Source organism: Nerophis ophidion, linkage group LG02 (genome assembly GCF_033978795.1).
Source record: "Nerophis ophidion isolate RoL-2023_Sa linkage group LG02, RoL_Noph_v1.0, whole genome shotgun sequence".
NCBI classification, from domain to species: domain Eukaryota; kingdom Metazoa; phylum Chordata; class Actinopteri; order Syngnathiformes; family Syngnathidae; genus Nerophis; species Nerophis ophidion.
In genome coordinates, this window is record NC_084612.1 from 26,477,026 (window position 1) to 26,494,981 (window position 17,956).

At 39.1% G+C, this 17,956-nt stretch overlaps 1 protein-coding gene and 1 long non-coding RNA gene across 5 annotated transcripts; both read left to right on the top strand.

Moving 5' to 3' along the window:
* The first annotated feature begins 2,314 nt into the window (after positions 1-2,314).
* Positions 2,315-16,587, top strand: rnaset2 (ribonuclease T2). 4 transcript variants are annotated; one of them, XM_061880298.1, is made up of 12 exons: positions 2,315-2,474; positions 2,592-2,668; positions 3,711-3,823; positions 7,395-7,466; positions 7,542-7,596; positions 7,922-7,971; positions 8,279-8,336; positions 8,441-8,505; positions 8,684-8,797; positions 8,897-8,942; positions 16,042-16,116; positions 16,197-16,587. In XM_061880298.1, exons 4-12 carry the CDS (start codon positions 7,402-7,404, stop codon positions 16,383-16,385), a joined length of 717 nt encoding a protein of 238 aa, XP_061736282.1. In that variant the 5' UTR covers positions 2,315-2,474; positions 2,592-2,668; positions 3,711-3,823; positions 7,395-7,401; the 3' UTR covers positions 16,386-16,587. The 4 variants fall into 4 exon arrangements, with proteins under 4 accessions (XP_061736282.1, XP_061736291.1, XP_061736301.1 ...); XM_061880307.1 differs by having other exon boundaries at positions 3,711-3,766; XM_061880317.1 differs by lacking the exon at positions 3,711-3,823.
* On the top strand, positions 5,223-6,766 carry LOC133538645 (uncharacterized). Its single transcript, XR_009803067.1, has 2 exons — positions 5,223-5,857; positions 6,078-6,766. It is a non-coding gene; the product is annotated as an uncharacterized LOC133538645 (long non-coding RNA).
* Positions 16,588-17,956: the final 1,369 nt, after the last annotated feature.

The window sequence follows — 17,956 nt, forward strand, 5'->3', positions numbered from 1 at the left end:
GGTGGATAAAGTGTCTTACACAAGGACACAACAACAGTACCTAGGATGGCGGAAGCGGGGATCGAACCTGAAAACCTGAAGTTGCTGACACGGCCATTCTACCAGCCGAGCTGTACCGCCCCATGTAACAATGTTAATTAAATGACAAGCATGACACACTTTAACAACAATAATTTAAAACTTCTTGTTGTAACAGAACAGCTTTCAACAACTTGTGATCTGATAGGCCAGGGGTCGGCAACCCGCGGCTCTGGAGCCGCATGTGTCTCTTTAGCGCCGCCCTAGTGGCTCTCTGGAGCTTTTTCCAAAACATATGAAAAATGGAAAAAGATGAGGGGAAAAAAACATATATTTGTTTTTTATATGGTTTCTGTAGGAGGACAAACATGACACAAACCTCCCTAATTGTTATAAAGCACATTGTTTATGTGCTATATGCTTCACCGATTCGAGTATTTGGCGAGCGCTGTTTTTTCCTATTAATTTTGACGGTGATTGAACTCACCGTAGTTTTTTTACATGTATAACTTTCTCCGACTTTCTAAGACGTGTTTTATGCCACGTCTTTTTCTGTGTCATTTTCTCCACCAAACTTTTACCATTGTGCATGAATGCACAAAGGTTTTGTTGATGTTATTGACTTATGTGGAGTGCTAATCAGACATATTTGGTCACTGCATGACTGCAAGCTAACATGCTATTTAGGCTAGCTGTATGTACATATTGCATCATTATGCCTCATTTGTAGGTATATTTGAGCTGATTTAGTTTCCTTTAAGTTCTCATAATTCAGTTTATATCTCATGACACACTATCTGTATGTAATATGGCTTTTAATTTTTTTGCGGCTCCAGATGGATTTGTTTTTGTATTTTTGATCGAATATGGCTCGTTCAACATTTTGGGTTGCCGACCCCTGTATCACAACTGTCTCTCAACTCTATGTGATCTCAAATTCATCCGCTAACCGATGAGTATCCAATCACAGGACGTGTAAATGCCACGTTCAACGTGAGGTCTTACTGACAACAACTCGTGATCTGATTGGCTATCGCAACTGTCTATCACCTGTATGTACCTGTTTGCTTACAGTGCATATTGATTTAATGAGACTTTTATTAGTAGATTGCACAGTACAGTACACATTCTGTACAATTGACCACTAAATGGTAATACCCAAATAAGTTTTCCAACTCGTTTAAGTCCTGCGATGAGGTGGCGACTTTTCCAGGGTGTTAACATGGTCACTACTGCCTAGTTTCTCCTGTAATATTCTTAATTTACTGTTATATTTTTATTCCCATTGTTGCTTTTTATTTTTATTCTTATTGTAATATTTTTCTATTTAGTTTCTATTTATACCCCCATTATTTACTTTTTACCTTTTAAATTGATCTCAACTCTGCACACTGCTGCTGGAATTTTAATCTTCCTGAAGGAACTTTCCTGAAGGAATCAATAAAGTACTATTCATCTATGTATCTATCTATCTATCTATCTATCTATCTATCTATCTATCTATCTATCTATCTATCTATCTATCTATCTATCTATCCATATATCTATATATCCATCCATCTTCTATCTATCTATCTATCTATCTATCTATATATCCATCCATCCATCTATCTATATCCGTCCGTCCGTCCGTCCGTCCATCCATCCATCCATCCATTCATCCATCCATCCATCCATCCATCCATCCATCCATCCATCCATCCATCCATCCATCCATCCATCCATCCATCCATCTATCTGTCTATCTATCTATCTATCTATCTATCTATCTATCTATCTACCCCGCTATCCGCCCCCCGAAAGGAATAAGCAGTAGGAAGTGGATGGATGAAACTTGTTTAAGTCGGGTCCACGTAACGTTAATCAATTCATAGTACGCCTGCATTGTCGATTCTGAAGGCCTTGGGCAGAATTGGTACAGCATGGCAACATAAGCTAGCAGAATTCTGATTGGATACAAGCCCAAACTATAAAAAACAACAGCACTGGAACAAGCATAATATGTCATAAAGAGAATATTAATAGTTTTAGAGATTCAGGTCAAGTACATTTTAAAATAATTTCATCCTTAATTATGATCATGATTTCTGGTTATGTTAGGCCAGCAAAGAAGGCACACCACTGTTAAATTTATATCAGAGACTTGCCTTGTTTTTTGTGTGTCGTTTTACTCTGCACTACTAATGAAGAGCAGCATACTTGATAATTCTTTTAAAGAGGCAGTCGGACGTTAAATAGAGTTACACGTAATATCCCCACGTGACCAAGCTGAAATTCCTATACCGCTTGTGATTGGCTGAGCCGGCAGGCGGGGCGGGCGTACATTCAGCATGTAAACAACTCATCCATGAAGCAACAACTGTTCCCGTTCTTGCCTGCTTGCTCACTTGTGTGACTCACAAGCTAACACGGCGATTCACTTTGGCCACCTCCACGGAGAAAAATCGCAAGAAAAGGTAGACTCTCGACACCATATTTAAAGTATCGCACACTCTGAAAGATTGCAAACGCCTGTGTGGGTTTGAAGCTAGTAGTTGTTCTCTACTAAGAATAAATTCCCTTTGTTCTTGTAGTTCTCCGTTTTCTGCGCTTCCCTTGGACTTTAAACGTTCACATACTGCTGGGCATTCCTCAGAGCACGTCATTAAAAGTAAGTTGACTATATTCACCAGGTAGGGAGTATACCATTGTTTATTCCGTATATTTACAAAGTTATGTCGACTGTTGTCTATCTATGTTGGCCCTGCAATGAGGTGGCGACTTGTCGAGGGTGTACACCGCCTTCCGCCCGAATGCAGCTGGGATAGGCTCCAGCACCCCCCACGACTCCAAAAGGGACAAGCGGTAGTAAAATGGATGAATGGATAGATCTTGACACTGTCACGTAGGTGTTAGTTTATCAGCATGTTACTGTGATTTAACGCAGTGAGGCAGAACCGCATTCTATAAAACTCAGAGCTGTTTTGAAGTGAAGTGAATTATTTGTATATAGCGCTTTTCTCTAGTGACTCAAAGCGCTTTACATAGTTAAAACCCAATATTTAAGTTACATTTAAACCAGTGTGGGTTGAACTGGGAGTAGGTGGGTAAAGTGTCGTGCCCAAGGACACAACGGCAGTGACTAGGATAGCGGATGTGTGGACCGAACCTGGAATCCTCAAGTTCCTGGCATGGCCACTCTACCAACCGAGCTATACCACCCCATTATTGATTGCCTAACACATTTCATGTTTTGTTTATCATGGCACGTAGGTGTTTCTTTAACAGCATGTTACTGTGATTTAACGCAGTGAGGCAGAACTGCATTCTATAATACACAGAGCTGTTTTGAAGTGAAGTGAATTTTATTTATTTAGCGCTTTTCTCTGGTGACTCAAAGCGCTTTACATAGTGAAACCCCAATATTTAAGTTACATTTAAACCAGTGTGGGTGGAACTGGGGGTAGGTGGGTAAGTGTCTTGCCCAAGGACACAACGGCAGTGACTAGGATGGCGGAAGTGGGGATCAAACCTGGAATCCTCAAGTTCCTGGCACGGCCACTCTACCAACCCTGCTATACCGCCCCATTATTGATTGCCTAAAAAAATTCATGTTTTGTTTATAATGGCACTGTTTTCCTTTCTTTTGACTTTTGATATTGCCATACAGGTAATGTACATCAGAGATTTATTCTTTTTTTTTTTTTCTACAGCTTGTCCCTCTTGGGTTCCGGGGCCTTTCCACAGCTGCATTTCAACAGAAGGCAGTGTACGGCCCTTCACAAGTTGCCACATCATTGCCCAGCCCACACAGAGGGACAACCATGTACATTCACCTTCAGACTCGAAGGCCAAATTTAATGTTGCAAAAATTGAACTTACCGTATTTCCTTGAATTGCCACCGAGGCGCTAATTAATTTAAAACCTCTTCTCACTCCTACGCTTACCAAAGGCATGCGGTAAGAGTAAGCATGCGCTAATTATTTTAAAACCTCTTCTCACTCCGGCACTTACCAAAGGTATGCAGTAAAAATTTGAGTGTGATGTAAGCTTGGACCTTAAATCCTACTGAATAGCTCTTTATCTTCTTCCCTTTCTGCGATTTCAAATTACCGGTATTGAAATCAGCCTCCTCCATTTTGAAAATAGTGACAGGGGAAGTGTCACTCGTGACATCACAAGTTTAACCAGGCGGTAATACTAAGCATGCGCTTATTATTTTGGGAAGCAAGTTTGACCCGGCAGTAATTTAAGGCAGGCGCATACTATATGCCCTGCGGCAATCCAAGGAAATACGGTAATTGTTTTGGGGGCCACATTTATCCCTGCACTTTTGGTCTTAATTTCTATATTGCGGAGAACCAGCATCCTTTACAGTAAAGTTAAAGTACCATTGATTGTCACACACACACCCACACACTACGTGGAGTGGAATATGTCCTCTGCATTTGATCCATCCATCCATCCATCATCTTCCGCTTATCCGAGGTCGGGTCGCGGTGGCAGCAGCCTGAGCAGGGAAGCCCAGACTTCCCTCTACCCAGCCACTTCGTCTAGCTCTTCCCGGGGATCCCGAGGCGTTCCCAGGCCAGCCGGGAGACATAGTGTTCCCAACGTGTCCTGGGTCTTACCCGTGGCCTCCTACCGGTTGGACATGCCCTAAACACCTCCCTAGGGAGGCGTTCAGGTGGCATCCTGACCAGATGCCCGAGCCAACTCATCTGGCTCCTCTCGATGTGGAGGAGCAGCGGCTTTACTTTGAGTTCCTCCCGGATGGCAGAGCTTCTCACCCTATCTCTAAGGGAGAGCCCTGCCACCCGGCGGAGGAAACTCATTTCGGCCGCTTGTACCCGTGATCTTATCCTTTCAGTCATGACCCAAAGCTCATTACCATAGGTAAGGATGGGAACGTAGATCAACCGGTAAATTAAGAGCTTTGCCTTCCGGCTCAACTCTTTCTTCACCACAACGGATCGATACAACGTCCGCATTACTGAAGAAGCCGCACAGATCCGCCTGTCGATCTCACGATCCACTCTTCCCCCACCCGTGAACAAGACTCCTGGGTACTTGAACTCCTCCACACATCAAAATGGGCTTTGCGACACTCTCGCCAGCACTAATGACAGTCAGCTGTTATGGATATGAATGCTGTGGAACCTTCACCGGATGGTACAACTTTGACTAACACGACTTGTTGCTCTGTGCCATAAGAAAGGTGCAGCATTATCTTATGTTTTTAGTCCTTATTTAATGACAAATCATGAAGTTAACTTACGTTTGTTGCTTCCATTTTTGTAAATGTTGCTTCCATTTTTGTAAATGCACATTCTTAAAAAGCGACCCAGCAACTACAAAAAAAGAATTACCGTATTTTTCGGACTATAAGTCGCAGTTTTCCGGGGGTGCGACATATACCTTATGCGACTTATGTCTGAAATGTTTAACACATTACCGTAAAATATCAAATAATATTATTTATCTCATTCGCGGAAGAGACGAAGAAAAGTCAGCAATCGTCACACACACATCAACCAATAAGAATTCGGCGGGGGAGGGTCATGGCAAAAGTGCATTGTGGGTCATGGAATGCTAACTGCTATATGCTATATGCTACTGCCGTAGCTATTAGAATGGATAATTTCATCGTTGGGGGTAACTTGCAAAAACTGAGAAGGGCTGAACAAAAATGGCACCGAAAAGGAAATCATGTACTGCAGATTACACAATATCAAATTATATTATTTATCTTATTCGCGGAAGAGACCAAGAAAATGTCAGCAATCGTCCCACACACGTCAGCAATCATCACATACACGTCAACCAATAAGAATTCGGCGGGGGAGGGTCATGGCAGAAGTGCATTGTGGGTCATGGAATGCTAACTGCTATATGCTACTGCCGTAGCTATTAAAGTGGATCATTTCAATGTTGGCGGTAACTTATAAAAACTGAGAAGGGCTGAACAAAAATTGGACCGAAAAGGAAATCATGTAAAGCAGATTACAAACTGGACAGGGTGAAATATGCAACAGAAAACGACAAGAGGAAGCGGCGCATACCTTTGGAGTTGGCAGAGTTGATTAGAAGCGACATCAAGGAAGAAGATTTCATCGGATTTATCGATTAGGAGTGACAGATTGTTTGTTAAATGTATAGCATGTTCTATATGTTATAGTTATTTGAATGAATCTTACCATAATATGTTACGTTAACATACCGGACACCTTTTCTGTTGGTTATTTATGCGTCATATAACGTACAGTTATTCAGCCTGTTGATCACTATTATTTATTTAATTTAAATTGCCTTTCAAATGTCTATTCTTAATGTTGGATTTTATCAAATAAATGTCCCCCAAAAATGCGACTTATACTCCTTCTTTATTGTGCATTTTCGGCCGGTGCGACGTATACTCCAGAGCGACTTATAATCCGAAAAGTACTGTAAAAAAAGACAATATACACTTCATTGCGCATGTACTATATCACTATATCGATGATTAAATGCTTTATTATTCCACAAGCGTTTTCCAGCGGCACATGCATGTCTATGTACATTACATAGGCAGTTAAACATGTAAAACGTTTTCCTTGGCTCGTTAGTACGTGTTGATTTTAGAAATGATGTACACTTCACTGCCCATGCAATACATCACCATGTTGCTGAACACGTTATAATTATATTAGTGTTGGGTTTCAGCAGTACAGCTGTGCATGCGCACTGTAAACACTGAAAAAAAAAATACGCATATTCCAAGGGCTCTGTGTAAGTACAGGCTGGTTTTAAAGTTAATGTACGTCTTGTCTGTCAAAATAAACATTAGAGAGGTATAATGCTACCAAGTCAGTTGTTGCTGCTTTGTTCAAGCTTCTGATTGGACAAAATGTGCATGACAGCAGGTGTATGTGTTTGTGTGTAGACATAGACAATTTTGAAACCACACTTGTGTGGATGGAGATCGTTTTAACCCCAAATATGCGTTTTTGAAACTCTCTGTGTTCGTGTGGACATGGCCTTAAAGGGGTGCCTTGGGGAACACCTCAGTTATGTATATCACAAATTTGGACCCCACTGTTCTGTGTTTGCTAGCAAGGTTAAACTATTAATGCAAGGATCCGTCAATATGTTTACAATGGTCCAAGTTCATCAATACAACGAGCACAATGTTTTTAGGAATTTGGTGTGTAAAAGTTTCTAACTGAACTCGGGGGCCGGTATGGTGTCATTCCCGGGCCGGATTTGGGTTAATAGACCTGCTGTACATGTTCAAATTTAACTAACATGAAGATTGTATTTTGTCATTCTATGGCTGGTGTTTATTAAAAATTAACAAGTAGCCTGCTTCAATGCATCCATAAACTTACATAATTATTAACTTTTATTTTTATTTTAGATCCAACATGGGCCTCGGGGTTCATCTTCTGCTCTATCTGGCCATGGTTTCTGCCTTTCCAATGTTGCCTCCGTAAGTGCATAAAAAAATAGTTGTTTCAGATTTTTTTTTCTAGTAGTTTATTAAGCATCTGTTTGTGTGTTTTAGACACCTGTGGACAAAAATCATCCTCACCCACCATTGGCCGAGCACTTTTTGTGGCGTAAGTTTACACGAGTCTACCCTTTTTCACCTTTTTGGTGAAAAATATTCATGCAGAATAAATAAATCTATTCATCTCCATTTTTTAAATTAACTTTTCCACTGACTCAACTTTTAAAGTTAAGAGGTCATGTGACATTTAAGTGACAAGACAGTGTGTTTTTGATTGTGGCACCATGCAGACATGAGGGGTAGGGTTTTTAACCCTTTATGGCAAGTCTACTGTTTGGTGCATTATCTGCCTGTATGTGTTTGGGTTGAGAAACGTGACTGACTATTTAGTTGGTGCAAAAGGCCCATCTTAAAATATTTGTTATGAATTTCAGATGGAGCACTGCCATAATAATATTAGTTTCTGGACACTACATGGGCTCTGGTGAGTAATTTGCGTGTGCTTGCTTGTGTGCGCGTGTGTCTGTGCGTGTGTGTCTGTGCGTGTGTGTGTGTGTGTGTGTGTGTGTGTGTGTGTGTGTGTGTGTGTGTGTGTGTGTGTGTGTGTGTGTGTGTGTGATGTTTAACCGGATAAAAGGGTCTCCTAATGAGCTATTTAGCTAAGGGAAGAATGCACCCAACTGTGCATGTACATTATGAGGATAGCACAGCGTTTTGAAATACCATTGGTGTCCCATTAGCATGCAGTTAATAAATGAGTGTCTAATCAAGTAAATGTTTGCAATTTGCAGGCCTGATAAAGGGATTCTTTGCAATTCATCATGGCATTTCAATTCTTCTGAAATAGAGGTATTGCAATGTATTTTCACTGTTTTTGTATTTTAATAAATGGTTGTACTTTATTTTTATCAAATGCAACTTCAAAACTAAATAGCTAACTAAGTTGTTTTCAGGACTTGCTCCCAGACATGGAGAAGAGTTGGCCTGACTTACTAAAGCCTACATCATTTGCATTTTGGTAAATGGATTATTGTTATTTGTATTTATTATTTATGAGTCATATGAAGTTCAAATTAGTAAGGTGTGTGGTTTTAGTTTTTCTCCAGATATAATACAAGGTATAATGTAGTAATATAATTTGTGTGATTTGTTTTACTTCGCAATACTAAATGTATGTTTTCTTTGTTTTATAACAGGAAGTATGAGTGGTCCAAACATGGCACATGTGCTGCTAAAGCACCCTCTCTTGATAGTCAACATAAATACTTCAGCAAGGCATTGGAACTGTACCATAAATTGGACTTGACTAGGTACTGGAACACTACTCTTTACTGTCTTTATTATAGCCCTCCATTTCACACGTGACAACTTCTTTAGCACATTTTACAACTATATCTCTGTTATTCTAGCATCCTTCAGAAATTTGATATTATTCCATCTGAAAACTACTACAAAGTAAGTATGACTATTCATAATGAAGTATAAATGTACTTGAAGTGATTTTGAAACATTTTCTGACAAAGAATCAATGTTTCACATGTGTTAATTATAGGTACTATACTAGGTACTTTTGATGCGTGTACAGGTGAAACTCAAAATGATTCAATATTGTGCAAAAGTTTCTTTATACCAGCAATTGGATTTCGAAGGTGAAACTAATATATGAAATAGCCTCATAACATGCAACGCAATATATTTCAAGACTTGTTTTGAATATGGGTTGTGTGGGTTTTACTTGTATAGCGCTTTTCTACCTTCAAGGTACTCAAAGGATATAATTTTAATGATTATGTAATGAGTTTTTGTATCACATAATAATTTCACACTTGAAGTTGAACTGGTGAACTGAATGGACTCTCACGCTATTTTTAATTTGTTTGAGTTTCGCCTGTTTAGTGACTACATGTTTGAAACCCTTGTAGTGTCAAACAATTATAATCATAAAACATGTATTCTGGTCACCTACTTCTTTTTGGACAAACGCCGCTCTTCCTTTTTTTAAATTTAATTTAATTTTTATATTACTATTCTTTTTTCAGATGACGATATTGAATTGGAAATGTTTATTAGGTCTGTGAATCTTTAATACGATTCAATTAAATTTTATTCTTGGGCATAACGATTCGATTTATAATCGAATCTCTATTCAGAATGATTCTTGATTCAAAAACTATACTCTTCTAACTACATTCCTTCATACAAAAGATAAACAGTGTCTATATTACTTAAAGAAAACTGGTTTTGTGTAATAAAATGCTTCCCAAACATTTGATTTAAATAAAATCTAATACAAATAAAGCAACAAGAGAAGTATTCAACACCTAGTATATCTGTACAGCAAATATGGGCATCTACATCAACAATATAATTTGGCTGAATGGCTGGACAGGACAGATTCATGTTTTGAAATACATTTTTGATTTTTTTTTAATGATTAGAAATCATTATGAAAATGAATCTAGATTAATCTGCAAAATTTAATTTTTGTTAACACCCCAAATGTTTATATTTGGGGTTTTTTAGGCAATGTAAATGTAAAAAAATAAGTTAACTACTGTGCAATAAAACTTACCCTTTGATCATGTGTGACAGGCTTACAGTGAAACTTTATGGCACTTTTTAGCATGTTTTATTGTCATAAAAGGGTAAAAGAAAGTTAACAGGTAAAGGTTAAAACAGTAAATTGTCGACTCGCTCCCTGATGAAATATAACAAATTAGAATAATGTAAGAGGCCAGTCACTGAAAACTGCTAGTCTTGCGATGCCCTCTTCCTGTATTTTACTGAGAATGTTAGTGATCATATTACAAAAAGAAAAGAAAAGTGAATTTAAAGGTCTGGTGTTAATCCTTTGGATCGGGTCTCTCCAGGGCAAAGACTCCTAAACTAATGGAGAGAATCACCGGGGATCCTTTACCTTTTATATTTTTCGTCTGAAATTGTTTTTCGAATCGTGCTTTCAAGGTTAACGTAATTAATCACAAAAATATTGCATTAAAAATGTCTAAACACAGATTAATTACAGAATTTATTTGGACTGCACATACAACTGAAAGGCAGCACAGGTAGTTGTATGGTCAGTGATCAGGTTAATGTATACATCAGTGCAAAGATTAGTAGGAAGACTCTGACTGGCGTGCTGGTATTAGAAGTATATAATTTGTTTTGTGTGTGTGACACTGAAAATAACGCTGCATTTGTTTGAAAATATTGGGATCTTTTTTAAAGTTAATTTGAATTATGCAACCAATTCAATTACAGTGATTTATTGTAGTAATCATAATTTTAATATGTGAATAACCTGATTTAGAAAATGTACTGTTTGACATCACTAGTTTTAAATTAAATTGGTCTTGAAGGTACCTTGTTAATCCGCGTTTTTTAAAATGAAGGGTAAGCTTATCTTTCTTCTGGTTGTTTGCTTTGTTGTGTCACAAAACCATCCATTTTTGTGAAAATACTTGGGAGACTATTAAAGGAATAAAGAAAAATTTCACAACCCGCCTGCAGTACCTCCCAGACCCCTACGGGGCACGGACCCCTTTAGGAAGGCCTTTGCTCTAGATCAGGGGTCGGGAACCTTTTTGGCTGAGAGAGCTATGAAAGCCAAATGTTTCAAAATGTATTTCCGTAAGAGCCATATAACATTTTTCAACATTGAATACAACTAAATTCGTGCATTTTTAAGTATAACCAACATTTGTACAGTATAATAAGTCTCTTATTCTTTCTAACAACATTGTTATTGTAAAAGTTAAAAAATAATAAATATACTTCTTACCATTGATGCGACATCTTGAACAGGTGCGGTAGAAAACGGATGGCTGAATTAAAATGCATGAACATTTTTTATAATTTAAACATTATTTTTGAAACTGTGATTACCAGCGGAATTATTCATTACTTATTGTGTTAAGCAATGTCAGCTAAGATTTATCTGAGAGCCATATGCAGTCATCTGGCTCTAGAGCCATAGGTTCCCTACCCCTGGTTTAAGCATTAGACACCTTTTTACCTGCACGCTGCCTCCCGCTGTTTCCCACATCTACAAAGCAATTAGCTACCGACTGCCACCTACTGATATGGAAGAGCATTACACGGTTACTCGGCATAGCTCGGTTAGGAGAGTGGCCGTGCTAGCAACTTGAGGGTTCCAGGTTCGATTCCCGCTTCCGCCATCCTAGTCACTGCCGTTGTGTCCTTGGGCAAGACACTTTACACACCTGCCCCCAGTGCCACCCACACTGGTTTAAATGTAACTTAGATATTTCGTGTCACTTTGTAAAGCGCTTTGAGTCACTAGAAAAAAGCGCTATATAAATATAATTATCTGAGAGCCCTATGTAGTCATCAAAAGAGCCACATCTGGCTCTAGAGCCATAGGTTCCCTACCCCTGCTCTAGATACCCACTGAACTAAAGTCTTGCGCAATTTGCTGTGATCTAATTAGATATGTGGAAGTTGTATTGCTATCCATGCATGTGTTTTCTAACTTTAGGTTATATGTTCTGCATTAGGGTACGTTTACATACAGTGGGACCCCGTGATACGAGATACCGTTCAACCAATATATCGTTCTGTGACGCAGCTCGTACCTCAAAAGAGTCGTATTGCAAAACAGTGTCGCCCATTGAAATTATTTAAAATTATTGTAATTTGTGTTTGCTTCACCACAAAACACCATCATTTTAACATGTTACATCTTTAAGGAGAAATATTGACTTTTAGATCACAAATATGGCAGCAAAAACAACACAATAGATTGTTCTACAAACAACATTACTCCTGTAAAGTTATGTGATTATAATGTACAACATGCAACGATTGTGTCGCAAGGCAGCGATAATTGGCATTGTTCCAATATGCAGAAGATAGCCAGGAGGCAGCTTGCAGGTAAAACATATTTAACTTACTACAAAACAAAAGACGAGAGCCACTAGGAAGTTCCCCAGAAGCATAGGGGAAGCTGATATATACACATACAAAAGCCTAAAGGGGAACTGCACTTTTTTGGGGAATTTTGTGAGGAACAAGAAGACAAAAGACTTTGGGGTTTTTTACATTCTAATTTGTAATAATCGGCTTGTTCTCAGTGGCTTGCAATGCAGCTAATAGGAGCAACTCATTCTGCCTCCAACTCACTCTAAAAATGCACCCAAAAATGCCAACAATATTTTCTTCACATTCTTTAACCTGTATAATAACCAAGCTGTAGCAACATTGTTATTTTAAGAGCGAACACTGAGGACCTGTATTTGTAGCGAAATAACTAAAGGTGTAAAAATTAATCGATACAAATAGAAAAAAAAATATTTTACTTTAGAGATATAAATACATCGTTTGACGAGCTTCTGGAACGATTAATATCCACGTCTAGGTATAGAGGTCGATTTCAAAGGCATGAATCAGTTGATTGGAGCTCTGCTACCAAATATTGCTGCTCCAATCTTGCAAGGCATCTCTTGTGATGTCATACAAGAGTAACTTTCTGTTTGCGACCTACAACAAAACCGAGCAACATGGCAGACAGCACGGAAAGAGTTTTACAGACAATGCACCCCCAAATATTAAATCTTAAGTGTGGTCAATGTTTGGATTTTATTTTAAAAAATGGTAAGTTGGATAGAAGTAAGGCCATTCGTAAAGTTTGCACAGCAGCGATTAAGTAGCAGCAGCACGACAAATCTGATCACCCACATGTTGCGACGGCATGGATATACTTAGGTGGGCAATGAGGGCTGCGTTTTCATTGCAGTTTTTTGCAAAATAAAAACTATATTTCTAAAATTTCGATAAAGTACATTTGCGACTTGTAGGTGTTTCCATTAAAGGGTGTTTTGCCTGCGTCATGAGCTGTAATTCTCGTAAACTCTCATCGCGCCAGTCTTCTCTTTGAGGAAGATAGTGCAGCTGCTGCTCCGTGATGTCAATGGATGACGAAGGGAGCTGGTGACCGCTTTCTCGGGCATGTGGATCTCTCCTTCCCCGCGGGGTAGCCTCTATTTTAATTTAATTTTAATTATCATCTGCATATGACCCTTAGCTCTGTATCACCCCCCGGGAGGTCAGTGGAGCAGTGAGCAGCAACGGTAGCTGTGCCCGGGAATTAGTTTGGTGATTTAACCCCCAATTCCAAGTGTCAAGCAGGGAGGTGAATGGTCCCATTTTTAAAGTCTTTGGTATGACTTGGCTGGGGTTTGAACTCACGACGTACCGATCTCAAGGCAGACACTCTAACCACAAGGCCACTGAGCAGGTCTTAAATTTTGCTATCTGAGAAAACAACAGTAAAAACCTGGTAGCCTTTACAAAAGTGTTCTGTTTACAACTTTTTTTCTTAATGTGTATGGATTGCAATGCACCAGAGTTATTAGTTCTACTATTTGTTCAAAATTATTACAAGAACCGCCTGTTCTATCTGTCTATTTAAGAAAAAAAAAACTCTGATTGTTTTGAGCTAATACATGATACTTTTTTTTTCAACATACCAATATTCAATCTGCATCGAATTGCATGGAATTGAATCGTAATGTTTTAAAAAGTATTGTATCGTTAATCGTATCATAACTTATGTATCATGTCGGATCGCCATTTAAGTTAGAAATGCAACAGCACCCGAATGGCTTTTGAGTTTGTAATACACAACACATTGTAAAAAGACACCAATCTATCCTGACTAAAAAACATTAACAATCAAATTACAGTATCCGTAAAGTATAGGCGCACATTTCAGGTTTTGTTTGTACACGGCTAGCTCAAATGTGTATGTACTGTAGTTGTAATTACAAGCATGAAGTGCTGAATGTATCATGATCAATATTATAGTGACTCACCCGATGGACAGTTGTGCGTTTGGTCCAGCTGGCCGGGGAGGTTCCAGTTACTAGTGATTTAGGGCTATATAAGTAAACATTGATTGATTGGTTGATTATTTTGGGTAAGCACGCAATTTTATGTTGCCATAGCTCGGCTCCAAGGTTCACATTTGCAGCGTCGGTTCACGCCGACCTCACTCTCAGCTTCCGCATGCTCCAACATTTCAGCCTCTCTTCATGCTCGCTTCTATAACCAGTTGTTCATCCTCTGTGTAATCAAGTTAAAAAACATAAGGTTTTGTATCCTCATTTCTCCAGAAATAGCCATGTTCGTCAACTAATACCAAATCCATGATTAGAACGCATGCGAGTTTAATGCTAGAAGTCGGAAGTGTGTTTTTATGTGAACGAAAACAAATGTGCTGAGGAAATAAGGTTCGGTAATGCATAAAATGACCAAAAAACAGTAAATATTGTACATATTACATATTGTTATGAATGTTTCTGTTACTATATTATATATATATATATATATATATATATACATTTGTAGCATGTATATAAAACCCTGATGGAGGGTTTTAAAGTTTTTTATAGGGCTTTGAAGGCTACAATGGCGACTCACATTTGCCAAATCTTGGAAGTTTTTTTTATCATCTTTAGAATCTTAAAACTAAAATGATTGTGAAAAAAAATCAAAAGTGCATTCCCCCTTTAACATGCTACAAAAATAATAAAAACAGAATGCTAGAGAACAACAGACTTACAAGACATCTCGCAAGAAAAACGTCCACAAAGTAAACAATGTCCAAACCACGGAAAGTAACACCCACTAAATAGGCAAGATAGCAACAAACTCAAGACAGGTGCGCTGCGATCCAAAGTAAAGTGGCTGCCTGATACTCAAAACCGAAGTGGAACTATCAAAGTAAGGGTGCTGGACAGGAACAAAGCACAGAACAAAATAAAAACAAACCAGACACAAAATTGTTACGCAGGGCGTGACACGGCATTTACCTTGTAAAGCGAACTTTTATAATATCTCCTTCGAGCTCCTTCTCTTTCAAACACTCCATCAGCAGCTTCTCCATATTTTCATGGATAAATGTTTACCATTTAGATATTATTTTAATGTCCTTAAGTGACTCATTCTGCTTTAGTATGGCACAGACGAGCAGTGCTTGCTTAATCCGCTTCTTCTCAACATTGTCATTCACTTTCACTTTCTTCTAATTGGAAAACAAAGGGATGTCCATCTCTAGCTACAAGGTAAATCCAGCAAGGAAAACACTGGATTTTTAAGGCAGATTTTACAAGGGTCAGTGTGGCATATGCTGGCTATGCCAACTAGCGATGGAGAGCCTCATAACCCACATTTTTTAACACAAGTCAAAGCAGAACAATTAGCTGAGAGACAAGTTGTATCCCGAAAAGCTAGTAAGCTGGTGTACTCGTATAGTAGGCTACCACTGTAATTATAACCTGGATGACTTGCATCAGTCCGTCAACAAATACATCTCAAAAAAAAAAAAGGAAAACATTCAGATTGAATGCTGACGATTCACATCTCAGATACATGCATATTTTTTTAATGCTGTCATAGAATCAAACAAAATGGGATGGAAGTTGTGAGGTCCAAACAATGGCCTATATCCACTGTGTGTCATTTAGCACTTTGAGATTTATATGGAATGTAAAGTGTATCATAAATAAAATTTATTAAGAATATATTTTTGTAGTTTTCCCAAATTGAAGGTGTCATAGAGAACTTCTATGGTGTTACCCCGAAGATCCAGTGTGTGCACCCTTCAAAGGTATGATTGTCTAAAAGCCGTACCAATTCAGTTCCCCACTGAGTTCTACAATGGTACTGAAAATGATCTGTGTTCTTCAGAATTCCGATGCTCAGACTTTGGGTCAGATCGAGATTTGTTTCGACTTTGACTTCTCGCTCGTGAATTGTGAAAAACAGCTCCCACTTGAAGACCAGAGTTTTCCCGAATCATCTATTTTCAGTGTCTGTGAACATGACATCCCAGTTTACTACCCACCTCTTCGAAACACACAAACAAAAAAACACTAGTGTTTACAATTGCGCACTACACTCTTCGGAATCAATACCTCTTTGTGTACCGATCAACAGTACTGTAAATTTTGTGTTGCTAATAATTTCACAATGTGTACTTAATAAGTCTACTGGTGTTGTTTTAGTGCTGTGTAATTGGATATGATGAGCTTTGGAATGTATTGCCTTTGCTAAAAGACATTAAAATATTTTACACTAAGTGTGTGCTTTTGTCATTATTTTAGGGTTCGGCATGCATTTACAGTCAATATGATTTCGCTGGAGGCAGCACGGTGGTACAAGGGTTAGTGCATGTGCCTCACAATACGAAGGTCCCGAGTAGTCCTGGGTTCTATCCTGCGCTTGGGATCTTTCTGTGTGGAGTTTGCATGTTCTCCCCGTGAATGCCTGGGTTCACTCCGGGTACTCCGGCTTCCTCCCACCTCCAAAGACATGCACCTGGGGATAGGTTGATTGGCAACACTAAATTGGCCCTAGTGTGTGAATGTGAGTGTGAATGTTGTTTATCTATCTGTGATGGCCCTGTGAGGAGGTGGCGACTTGTCCAGGGTGTACCCCGATTGCAGCTGAGATAGGCTCCAGCTCAAATGGACCCCAAAAAGGACAAGCGGTAGTAAAATGGATGGATGATTTCACTGGATCTACATTCACTGGCCCTTTCATCAAGTTCACCTGCACAACCTAATGAGAAACAATGCATCATATGACAATAACGCGGTCCAATATAGATTGAGAATCTAAAAATGTGTTTTGTTACTGGAATTGCCATTTCCAGGGGCATGTAAAAGCGTACTGTAAAACCATCCCATGGGGTGTTGAATTGGAGTTATTATGAATTCCAGGTGATTTATAGAATTTCAATTGTTTTCCCTGAAAAAAAAAATGTTCAATTACCATTTCAATGTATATTTTTTGGAAAGGATAACAGAGGGGAGCGGGGTTGCTGACGTTATCATGGCATTTGTAACGAAATAAGCTCATAAAAGGCCAAAGGAACATACATTTAAAGACAAATTTTTGTTTGGTGTGGCGAAATTATTCTCTGCATTTGACCCATCCTCTGGGAGGTGAGGGGAGCAGCGAGCAGCAGCGGTGGCCGTGCCGGAGAATAATTTTTGGTGATTTAACCCCCAATTCCAACCCTTGCTGCTGAATGCCAAGCAGGGAGGTAATGAGTCCGATTTGTATAGTCTTTAGTATGACTGGAAAGCTGACCGATCACAGGTCTGTGGTCTTCGTCGCCAACGACGCAAACCTGAGATAATTCTGCAGTGGGCAGGGTCAAGACGGCGTCGCTTACGCAAGTTACGTGACGCGAACATATACACCAGACTATTCTCCAGCCAGGCAGGTGGTATGAGGTGTGTTGTGATGCAGAGTTAAGACTGTGATTTTTTTACGAGTTGCCAACTCTGTAATTTGGGACGGGGAAAATGTTAATTAGTAGCCACAGATAAAAGCAAAATGTGAAACACCGATGTGTGTTGGGAGCACCTCATGTCTGTGGAGAGTACTCTCTGGAAAGGAGAGCTTACGGTTTCTTGTAGGTGCGAGACTTTTAAAGAAAA

Excerpts from the sequence above, each read along its gene's own strand:
- rnaset2 (XM_061880290.1), top strand. Across the intron at positions 7,467-7,541 it reads GCCTTTCCAATGTTGCCTCC|ACACCTGTGGACAAAAATCA; the intron begins GTAAGTGCATAA and ends TGTGTGTTTTAG. Across the intron at positions 8,798-8,896 it reads CATAAATTGGACTTGACTAG|CATCCTTCAGAAATTTGATA; the intron begins GTACTGGAACAC and ends CTGTTATTCTAG.